The 11,687-nt window shown below is 48.3% G+C and overlaps 1 protein-coding gene across 2 annotated transcripts in view; it reads right to left on the bottom strand.

The window, feature by feature from the left end:
• RAB19 (RAB19, member RAS oncogene family) overlaps positions 1 to 11,309 on the bottom strand; it is a gene marked incomplete at its 3' end in the record, with an annotated part of 11,837 nt that extends 528 nt beyond the window's left edge. The window contains exons 1-3 of one of the 2 annotated variants that reach the window (XM_079931923.1): positions 11,267 to 11,309; positions 8,804 to 9,016; positions 7,438 to 7,621 (exon numbers count right to left, since the gene is read on the bottom strand). In XM_079931923.1, the coding sequence (XP_079788049.1) occupies positions 7,438 to 7,621; positions 8,804 to 9,004 (385 nt within the window). In that variant the 5' untranslated portion in view covers positions 9,005 to 9,016; positions 11,267 to 11,309. Of the gene's footprint in view, positions 1 to 7,437; positions 7,622 to 8,803; positions 9,017 to 10,563; positions 11,107 to 11,266 lie in introns of those variants that run through there. The other variant, XM_079931922.1, reaches the window with a different exon arrangement.
• Between the last annotated feature and the right edge of the window lie 378 nt (positions 11,310 to 11,687).

The raw sequence follows: 11,687 nt of genomic DNA, 5'->3' as shown, positions 1-11,687 counted from the left end.
CAACAAGAGAAGCAACCACAATGAGAGGCCCACGAACCGCAATGAAGAGTAGCCCTAGCTCCCTGCAACTAGAGAAAGCCCACGCGCAGCTACGAAGACCCAACGCAGCAAAAATAAATAAATAATAAATAAATAAATTTATTTTAAAAAAAAGAATCATACAGTAGGTAGCCTTTGGAGATTGGCTTTTCTCAGCATAATTCTCTTGAGATCCATCAGAGTGATGTATGTATCAGTAGTTTTTTTTTTTTTTTTTTTTTTTTTTGCGGTACGTGGGCCTCTCACTGCTGCGGCCTCTCCCGTTGCGGAGCACAGCCTCCAGACGCGCAGGCTCAGCGGCCATGGCTCACGGGCCCAGCCGCTCCGCGGCATGTGGGATCTTCCCGGACCGGGGCACGAACCCGTGTCCCCTGCATCGGCAGGCGGACTTTCAACCACTGCGCCACCAGGGAAGCCCCCAGTAGTTTCTTTTTTATTGCTGAGTCATGTTCCATGGTATGGATGTACCACAGTTTCTTTAACTACCCACCCTTATGAAGGAAACTGAGTTGATTCTAGTTTTTTATTATTATGAATAGTGCTTCAGTGAACATTTGTGTACAGACCTTACAAAATTTGTGTACAGACCCTACAGATACACTGTATATCTGGCCCTTTGGAGGCCACAAACCACTGTCATATCTAAAATATTTTTGCCCTCCAAAAGAATGCATGAAATAGACCAGTAGAATAGAATAAAAAGCTCAGAAACAAACTCACGAATATATGTACCCTTCACAGAAAGATGGTGCCACAGAGCAGTGGACAAGATTGCCTTTTTAGTCAATAGTACGGAGGCAATTGGATCTTTACATGAATAGTTACAAGTTTTGGCCCAGACCTCTCACTGTACACCATAATCAATGCTGGATAGATTGCAGATCTAAATGTAAAAGTCATAATAAATTATAAACAAACAAACAAATACAGCAAGCAAGGGAGGGTGGGAGGGAGATGCAACAGGGAGGAGATATGGGGATATATGTATATGTATAGCTGATTCACTTTGTTATACAGCAGAAACTAACACACCATTGTAAAGCAATTATACTCCAATAAAGATGTTAAAGAAACAAAAAACATACAGCAAGCAAGCTTCAAAAGATAATGTAAGGCTATGTTAGTGATTTCAATTAGGGTAAATTTTCCTACATAGGATACAGGAAGCAATAATCATTAAGGAAAAGTTTGATGGATTGAAATATATTAAAATTAAAAATGTCTGTTCATCAAAATACACCATCAAGAGAGTGAAGAGGAACTCTGAGAGTAAAAAAGTGAAAGATGAGGGACTTCCCTGTTGGTCCAGTGGTTAAGACTCCAAGCTTCCAATGCAGGGAGCATGGGTTCGATTCCTGGTCAGGGAACTAAGATCCCACATGCCGCATGGTGCGGCCAAAACATTAAAAAAATAATAATAAAATTTAAAATAAATAAATAAAAGTGAAAAATGTATTTGCAACACATGCAATTGACAAAGGGCTCAGAGCTGTTCAAGAGAACTGACTTCAGGGAGCATAGGTGACCCCAGCCCAGCTGCTACCCCACTGTCCTCCGCCAGCTGGTGCAGAGGCCCCAGCACAGGGAGGCACTAACGCAGGCCCCTGCTGCAGAGACCAGGGTTCCATTCCTCTATCAGGCAGCTTTGGTTCAGGCCTGAATCAACCTTTCTTGGACACCATCCTCCTTCCTCCCTTCTCTCCTTCCCAGGGGCAGGTCAGCATGACATAGAAGACTCTCCCTGCCTCCTTCTGCGCCTTCCTCTTTATCCCTCACAGCCATTTCTCCCAATAAATCTCTTGCATGTCTATCGGATCCTGTCCTGACATCTTCCTGGAAGACCCGAACCAACATAGATTATTTCCAGAAAACATAAGGTACTTGTAGGGATCAATAAGAAAAAGACAAACAACAGGTAGAAAAATGGGCATGAGAATTGAAAAGAGAATATCCAAATAGCTAACAAGTGTATGCAAAGGTGCTTGACCTCAACAGTGAACAGGGACCTGCAAATAAAAAATGTGAGTGATATCACGACACACTTATCAGGATGGAAGAAATGGAAAGATCTGATAATAGCAAGTGCTGGTGAGGATGTAGAACCAGGGAATCCGGGTTCTAAGAGCTTTTGCTGAGAGATTGTGGACCTTTAAATATAACAGGGGTTTAAGTGGAAAGTTTGCCCGAGATCCTAAGGGGACAAATAGCAGACGCCAAAGAATGTTAAGAGACAGAACAGCCACATAACCTACAAAAGGAGGTTGGCTCCCAAACCCTCACTCTGAAGGAGTAAGAAGAGTTAAGAAGTTAGAAACAAAACAGAGCGGGATGAGAAAAGGACAAGAAGCAGCCATCTCCAGGCGGAAAGCAGGGCACCTTGTGAGTGATGTTCAGGAATTTGTGTCTTATCTTGGGGGTGATGGGGACACCGAAGGTTTTAAACAGAGGGACGGGGCTTCCCTGGTGGCGCAGTGGTTAAGAATCCGCCTGCCAATGCAGGGGACACGGATTCGAGCCCTGGGCCAGGAAGATCCCACATGCTGTGGAGCAACTAAGCCCGTGCGCCCCACCTACTGAGCCTGTGCTCTAGAGCCCGCGAGCTGCAACTACTGAGCCCGTGTGCCACAACTACTGAAGCTCACGCACCTAGACCCCATGCTCTGCAACAACGGAAGCCACAAGCCCGCGCACTGCAACGAAGAGTAGCCCCCGCTCGCCACAACTAGAGAAAGTCCGCATGCAGCAAGAAGACCCAATACAGCCAAAAATAATTTTAAAAAAATTTTAAATAAGTAAACAGAGGGACATTACTGAGGAGCTGGGTTCCCTGTGAATGGCTGGAGGGGAAGGAACAGGACAAATCAACGCACAATGGTCTCTTTGATTTTGTATGGTGGTGACATGGCCTCTAGGGGCTGGGGGAAACTTTTGAGAGAGAAAGCCATTTGTGTGAAGAACCATGGAGACAGAATGGAAAATATGGTAAAACGGCAGGGACACTTCTGTGAGGGAACAGCACAGTTGGCTATCCCAGATTAAAGCGAGGAGACCACCGACAGTAAACAGGAAGACCCGTGGTGTCAGCCCTTGGGATTGGATGCGTCATAAGCGGGAGCACTGGGGACACGTCCTGATCATCTTTGGGGGCATTTCTAGAACCAGTTAAGAAGTGGGGCAGAGATATTTGTTACAACAGACAGACGAGGGAGTAAATATCAAGCAAAAGTTGTGAGATTCGTGGAAATCCCACCACATCTTGGCATTTGTTCCCCTACTCTGCCCCACCTGTTTCTGCAGTAGTGGGAGGAAGAGGGAAGGACAATGCTGGTGGGGGCGGGGCCATCAAAGGGCGGGGCCAGCAAGGGAGGAGAAGGCGGCGGTGGACAAGCGGGTGAGGCCTTCCAAAGACAGCCCAGAGGGGATGGCTGGTCAGGGTGGCTTTGCATGGCAGCTTTCAAGGTTCTTCTGCTTCAGCGTTTCCTGGGAAGCCTGTGAATTTAATGGAAGAGGGATCCAACCCACCTTCCTGGGTAACCGCCGGCGGGTTTAGGATGGCGTGGTTCCCCTCAGCGAGATGCAAGGGGTTCACACCCAAGCTTCCCTTCCCTGGGAGCTACTATTGGTGGGGTTCCCACCTTCCCTGCCGGCTCAGCTATGTCCCCCCTCTCCGGGGGATGCCCTCTGAGCCCCTCGTTCCCTGGACTGAGGTCTCAGCGCTGTGCTAAGTGCTTTATATGTTACCTTGTTTAATCCTTTCAATTCAACAAAACCTTTGAGGCAGGTACCAGTTTTATAGATGAGTAAGTAGAAATTTAGAGAGAGGGATGAGACCAAGTTCAGACAGGAAGGACAGAGAGGGAGATTTGAACCCAAATCTGTCTGACTGCAAAGTCCAGGCACTGGAGTGGACGAGACATTGCCTCAACCAGAGCTTCAGGGGGCGACTGTCGGCCTGACCAGCTACTGGAAAGTGGCTGGACAGGAACTGAACCACCCGGGGCTCTGATTCAAATCCTGCCTCACCTGTCAGTAGGTGACTCGGCTGAGCTCCTTGGCAGGATACTTAACCTCCAGAGGCCTCGGTTTCCTCAGCTGGGAGACGAGGATGGTCGTCTCTGCTTCTCAGGATGGTTGTGAGGATTAAATGAAGGGACCCAGGGGCAGACTCAGAGTGGAGTTTAGTAAATGTCACCTGTCGTCAGATCTTGTCACCCCTCCTGGTCATCACACTTCAGGGGCAGCTGTTGTGAAGGGTGTCAGAAACCTTGGCCAGTGTCCTCCTCGGTGCTTCGAAGAAGTGGTTATTGAGGAAGAAATATGGCTCTGTTGGGGGGTCAGTGTTTATTTTTATAACTCTGAACTCTGCCTTTTTCTTTTTTAAAAAATAAATTTATTTATTTATTTGTGGCTGCATTGGGTCTTCATTGCTGCATGCGGGCTTTCTCTAGTTGCAGTGAGCGGGGGCTACTCTTCGTTGCGGAGCACGGGCTCTAGGCGTGCGGGCTTCAGTAGTTGTGGCACGTGGGCTCAGTAGTTGTGGCTCGTGGGCTCTAGAGCGCAGGCTCAGTAGTTCTGGCTCATGGGCTTAGTTGCTTCGCAGCATGTGGGATCTTCCCGGACCAGGGCTCAAACCCGTGTCCCCTGCATTGGCAGGCAGATTCTTAACCACTGCACCACCAGGGAAACCCTGAACTCTGTCTTTTGAAGAAGTGTTCTTTATATCTGAAATCAAATCAAAAATGTTTCTGGTCCCAGAGGGGACCTTTGGCTGAGAAGTAACAAGAGAGAGGAGGCAGCTCACACTTCTCCAAAAAGACAAGTCGCCCTCCATGTGGAAGACGCTTCCCAGGCTCACTAATCTCTCCTGTTTTCTGCCATGAGGGAAAAGACACAGCCCCTCTGAAAAAAGGGGCTAAGTTTGAGGCGCATTTTCTTTGGCAACTGGCTGTGGATAGGGAGCTTTTGATCTGATGCAGCACGAAGGAACGAGCCCCGTCTAGGCTCTTGGAATGACTTTGATTCTTAAGTTACAAGAAGCAGAATGAGTTACAAAGCAGCATTCTCTTCAAGGCCATGCGTATGATAGGGGCTAGACTGTGACTTAAAACAGCAAAGACAGGGAAAACATGGTTCTAGAATAACAAGTCCTTTTTGGAATCACAATAGTAATAATAGATGGGCTAGATGTGCCAACGATGTGTGCGAGTGACCTCTTCTGTGGACCGTCTGCAGCCCAGCTATGCTTCCTGTCACTGCCTCCCCCCTCGGGGCCCAGCTGCTTGGTCCAGGCCGGGCACCTTACACCAGGCCTGCCCGCCACCGTGAGGTTGGCCAGCAGCCTGGGCCAGGCTTTGCCATGAGAAAGAGGAATGGAGCGGGACTTCTCTGATGGTCCAGTGGTTAAGACTCTGTGCTCCCAATGCAGGGGGCCTGGGTTGGACACCTGGCCAGGGAACTAGATACCGCGTGCGTGTCGCAACTAAAAGACCCTGTGTGCTGCAACTAAGACCCGGTGCAGCCGAATACATAAATAAATAAATATTTTTTAAAAATTAAGTATTAAAAAAAAAGGAACGGGGCAATTGGATTTCCTTTCTGAAGAATGTGAGCTAGAGGGTATGAGAGAATGAGGGATTCTGTGGCAGGAGCAGGCTGGGGATGATGCTTTGAGGAACCCAGGAGGGATGGTTCAGAGGGAGAGTGCTGCAGGCCCACAGTATCCTGAATGTAAGAAGCAGCTCTGAGAGAAGACATAGATACACAATGGTGGAGGAGGCTGGTACACAGAGCCCAGCCCTGAGAAGAGGGTCCCCAACTTCCTGCTTGCGATGGGTGGCCTGGCTCCACTGTGTCTCCCACTCTGCTGGGCTTGAATGCTGGGCTGGGTTTTCCTAGGTCCCAGGGACTTGCACCCTCACCATAAGCACCCCACCACATTGTTTAAGGAACACAGAGGAGTTTGTTCCCTCAAACAAATGAACCTTCTAGAAACAAATCCCACACCCGTTATGAAGCACCTACTATGTGCTAGGCACTGTCAAGCGATGTATACACATTATCTCGTCACGTCTTTACAACAACCCTAGTGAATACTGATTGCATATTGTAGATGAGGAAACTAAGGCTCAGAAGGTAACTTACCACACAGCTAGGACATGCCTGTGCATGGATAAATAATCCACTAATCATTGCTGTGTTTAGCGCTCAGTCCCACAGCAGCTCTCTAGACCTGTGCTCTGCAAACTTTAATTTGCATATGAATCTCTCTAGGATCCTGTTAAAACGAAGATTCAGATTCAGTAGGTCTGGAATGGGGCCTGAGATGGGGCGCTTTTAACAACCCCCAACGTGATGCTGATTCTGTGGATTTTTAGGGCAGTGAAAATACTCTCTATATCATCATGGTGGATACTTGTCCTTAGACATTTGTCCAAACCCATAGAAAGTACAACACCAAGAATGAGCCATAATGTAAACTGTGAAGTTCAGATGACTATGATGTGTCAATGTAGGTTCATCCTTTGTAACAAATGTACCACATTGGTAGGAGATGTTGATATGGGAGAGGCTATGCAAGTGTGAGTACAGGGGGCATATGGGAAATCTCCGTACCTTCCCAATTTTGCTGAGAACCTTAAAAACTGCTCTGAAAAAATAAGTCTTCATACAAAAAAAAAAGAAAAAGAAACCTAAAACCAAAAACCCCAGTGATGCTGCTGGTCCGTGGACCACACTTTGAGTAGCAAGAACCTAAACCAACTTGCCAAAATTAAGCAGCCACTTGGTAAACATTAGTGTCCTTAGGAGGGGCACTGCTTGCAAAGCTAATACTATAGGGAAGTGACAGCACATTACCCGTTTCTGAATGCACAATGTGACGGCACGTATTTCAAGCTGTGAGTTCACTTTGTATAGTTGAAGTTGCAGTTAATTTTGATGTTGGCTTGTTGTTAAGATTTGCTTAGCATCTTAGCAGGTGTGATAAGTCATTCAAGAGTGTTGTTAGTCATAGTCATCTGAGCGGCTCTTCCGGGGATTGAGAGCCATCTGACGCTGTGAAGCTCAGACTACAGAATACTTCCTGTGTGGTCTGTACAGACGTGTGTCGAATCAGCCAGGGTGTACCTTCATCTAGGTATCTGGCCCCATCTCAGGTTTTTGCAGTGAGAAACTCTAGGGTGGGGCCCTGGAATCTGTATTGTTAACAAGTTCAAACCACCCCACTCTCATGCTCAAGTGAACCTGATGGGAATTTCTGGCCCAGATGTTTTCTGAGGTCCCATCCGCCACGTGCACTGTTACGGCTTCCTGTTCCACTGCCACTGGAAACACAGAAAAAGCTGAGCATGGGGGGCGGCGGGCAGTCAAGGAAAGCGAAACACTTTGAAATCGACCTACCAATCAGCATGATGACCAAGTTTGCCGCCCCGTATTTCTCTATCTCGTGAATCCAGTGAGGAACAGACTCGAACGTGGACCGCCGGGTGAGGTCGTAGGCAATGATGGCCGCGTGGGCACTGCGATAGTAGCTTTGGGTGATGGTCCGGAAGCGCTCCTGGCCTGCAGTGTCCCACACCTGCATCTGGAGAAGGGCAGGAAAGGGGGTCCACATCAGGAGTTCCCACCCCTGATGGGAACTTGCTCGCCTAAGTCGTTCCCTGGGTCTCACTTCTAGAGATCCAAATTCAGGAGGTCTGGGGTGGGGCCCAGGAATCTGTCTTTTTTCAGGTGCTCCCAGGGTAAAATCCCCAAGGTTTTCAGGTTGGGGGCCATCACCTAAGGTGCCCTTCAGTGGGAGAGGCGGATCCAGTGTCCTAAGGTCTGGTGTTCTTTTGCCTTCCTACCACACTCATCCCTTCATCCAGATGTTTTATCTTTTTTTTTTTTTTGCGGTACGCAGGCCTCTCACCGTTGTGGCCTCTCCCGTTGCGGAGCACAGGCTCCGGACGCGCAGGCTCAGCGGCCATGGCTCACGGGCCCAGCCGCTCCGCGGCATGTGGGATCTTCCCGGAACGGGGCACGAACCCATGTCCCCTGCATCGGCAGGCGGACTCTCAACCACTGTGCCACCAGGGAAGCCTCAAAATGTCTTTTTACTATTGTGTTTGTTTAATAAGGATCCCACACAAAATCCATTTATTACATTTTCACCAACACTTTTTGATCTTTTTTGGTTGGTCAAATGGGTAAATGATATTATCTCACTTATTTTAATTTCATTTCTTTAATCATGAGTAACAATGGGCACTTTTACTTTTTCACATAAATGTATGAGCCAGTTCACATAACATCTGTGAAGTAGCTGTTTTGTCTAATCTGTGAAGTGCCTACTTTTTGTGTTTGGTTGTTGGTCTTTTCTTCGATATTTATCAGAGCTCTTTTCACATCAGAGAAATTAGCTCTCTGTCAGTTCCATATTTGCAAATGTTTCTTTCCAGTTTGTCACTCATCTTTGACTTTGTTTATGGTATTTTTGAGTATGTAGAAATTTGACCTTTATATGATCATATAGAAGAGTATTAATTTGACCTTTAAATAGTTAGATGGAGCAATATTTTCCCTTATGGCTTCTGGGTTCTTGTCTTGCTTTAAAGCCTGATTTCTCTATTCCTCAATGATAAAAATAAATACTCCCATGGGTTTTTTTTCCCTGGTATTTTAATGATCTCATAGTTTATATTTAAATCTTTCACTCCTCAGGCATGTGTTTCGGGGTTAGGAACCATGGCTACAAGAGGCAGACCCACCCCTGTCCCCCTCTGACCTTCACTTTCTTGCCGTTGATCTCCAGGGCACGCACAGTGAAGTCCACCCCAATGGTGTTCTGCTGCGCCTCAGTGTAGACGCCGGACGTGAAATGCCGCACCACACACGTCTTCCCCACGTTGGAATCCCCGATGAGGATAATCTTGAACAAATAGTCAAAGTTCTCATCTGCTACCCTGGCTGAGCTGGAGAATTGCATGGCTCTTGCCACCTAGAACAGATCAAGGAAGAAAAGAAGGAATTCAGTCTCTCTTTAGTGCAGCCATCCCCAACCTTTTCGGCACCAGGGACTGGTTTCGTGGAAGACAATTTTTCCTCGGACAGGGTGGGGGGCTAGGATGGTTCAGGAGGCAACGTGAGCGATGGGGAGCAATGGGGAGCAATGGGGGGCGATGGGGGGCGATGGGGAGCAGTGGGGAGCCATGGGGAGCGATGGGGGCGATGGGGGCGATGGGGGGCGATGGGGAGTGATGGGGGGCAATGGGGGGCGATGGGGAGCGATGGGGAGCGATGGGGAGCGGCAGGTGAAGCTTCGCTCACTCGCCTGCCGCTCACCTCCTGTTGTGTGGCCCAGTACCTAACAGGACGGGTACTGGTCCCCAGCCTGGGGATTGGGGACCCCTGTGTTAGTGACCACCTACCAGGGGCCGGGAACTATTCTTGGCACTCGGGATTCAGCACAGGACAAGACAGAGTGAGGTCACTGTTTTCCTAGCACTGCCATCCTCGTGGGAGAAGGATGTTAATTACTGGTCAGGTAAGAGGGAGCTGCCCGCACAAACCCCACCTGTCCTAGGTGAGTTAACATTACTTTAGGGGTGACCTTGGAATGAAGAGGTTCTACTGCTGTTCTCTGCTGGGCCCAGTACACGGTCAACACTCTCAGATGACAGCATTGACTGGGACTTCCCTGGCAGTCCAGGGGTTAAGACTCCATGCTTCCAGCGCTTCCACTGCAGGAGGTGGTGGGTTTGATCCCTCGTCTGGGAACTAAGATCCCACATGCCTCGGGGCCCAGCAGGAGTGTTTCGCCTGCCAGTTATCAGGTGGGAGACATGCCTAGCTGTCAGCCTATCTCCATGTCACACGGGAGGAAGACAAATTACTGGAAGACTAAATGGCAAGGCAACCAGCCGCAAGCATCAATGAGACCTGACAGACAAGTCAGTTTCGGGAAGAGTCACACAGCCCTTTTCTTCCGGTTGGCACCTGATTTTCCTTGTCCTGGAAATTATGATTCTGAGAATATTCAGAATGAAAACTGTGGGGAATTCCCTGGCAGTCCAGCAGTTAGGACTCTGTGCTTTCACTGTCAAGGGCCCGGTTTCAATCCCTGGTTGGAGAACTAAGATCCCACAAGCCTCGAGGTGCCACAAAACAAAACGAAACCGACAAAAAAACCCTGTGGTTTGAATGTTTGTGCCATACTCTACCATAGGCTGGAAAAGAAAGTTTCTCATGACAGTGTCTCCCGTCTCCCAAACTAACTGATTATCAGAATTACCTGGGAAGATAATTAACTATCTATATATTCCTGGAGCCCATCTTAGGTGTGCTAAATAGATTTAAAAACACGCACACACTCCCAGGTGATTTTGAGGACTAGCTAGCCTTGGGAAGTGTTGACCGACACAATCACCCACCTGAAACTTTATTCCCCCCTTCAGCATCTCTGCTTAAATATCCACAGCATCTCAGATCACGAGGAACTCACTACCTCCTGAAAAAATCTATGTTGTGTGCACAGCTCTAACTTACATGGGGTTGAAATCTATCTCCCCGAGGTTTCCATCTGTGGACCCTCATGCTACATCAGGACTCCCATTCCACATGACAGCAGATTCCTACTCCACAGCCCAGCAGATAGTTGGAGCAGCAACCATGTTCCCTCATGGCAGATATACCCGGGCCCTTCTTTGCTTGTGTTGGGTCTCCTCGTCAGATGTCTCTTAAAAATACAGGAAACCTTATTTCATTTGATGACGAAATTTGATGTTTTGCAAATTGTTCCTGCCTATGACACCCTTCTTCATTTCCCCCAGTTTTAGTTTTTGGCTTTCTCAGAAGTCATAGAAAAGGACAAGTCTGTATCATCACACAAATTAAAATCTGTACGTAAAAACTGCGAGCTTTAAACAGACGGAGGATCCTACACTTCTCCTGGACTCCTCTGAAATCACTATGGCTAAATGATCCAGCAGACACGAGACATAATCAAACAACTCTTCCCCGGGCTTTTCAAGTAAAGAAAGCCATTCCACTTCCGGTGTCTTATCCCTGTAATTTGAGCTGAAATCTTACTTCCATGCCCCCCCCACCATACACACACACCAAGTAAGTCCTCAGGGTTTCCACAAAAGCCCCCTTCACCTCCGCCTACACACCCTGCAAGGAGAAACAAGCGATGTCCACCCTCCAACACCCTCCATCCTGCATCCTGTAACCTGCACCTGTTGCTTACCTGTCTGGCTCTCTCACCTCTGCCAGTAGGTAACGTTTGCTCTTTCTCCTGGTTTTCCTTTTGGTCCTCCGTACCCCTTCTTCCTCCTGTCTCAAGGCGTGGTGGGAACTGTAGTTCTGTCCCCAGGTGTCAGGTTTGGTGGCCTGAGAAAGTGAAAGGAAAGTGTCAACCCTCCCTCCCTCCGCCTCCCCCTCCCTCCCCATCCGGAGGAGCTGCCATTGGGTACAAAGCACGGGGTGAGGCCACACTAGGTCACCTTTCCTCCGGCTTCTTAGCATCACATGTTATCCAGCAAACCCAAAATGAAAAGGACTAGCCTGCTACCTCAGCCAACACCTACTGAGCCTCCCTGTTATTTCTTTCAGCTCACATTCTCTTAGGCGGCCCTTACCCCCAATTTTTCCTGGTGTCCCCTGTTTGG

The sequence above is a fragment of the Stenella coeruleoalba genome (assembly GCF_951394435.1).
Source record: "Stenella coeruleoalba genome assembly, chromosome: 9".
Lineage (NCBI taxonomy): Eukaryota > Metazoa > Chordata > Mammalia > Artiodactyla > Delphinidae > Stenella > Stenella coeruleoalba.
Note: the sequence above shows the minus strand (reverse complement) of the source record. Positions and strands in the feature narration are given on the sequence as shown.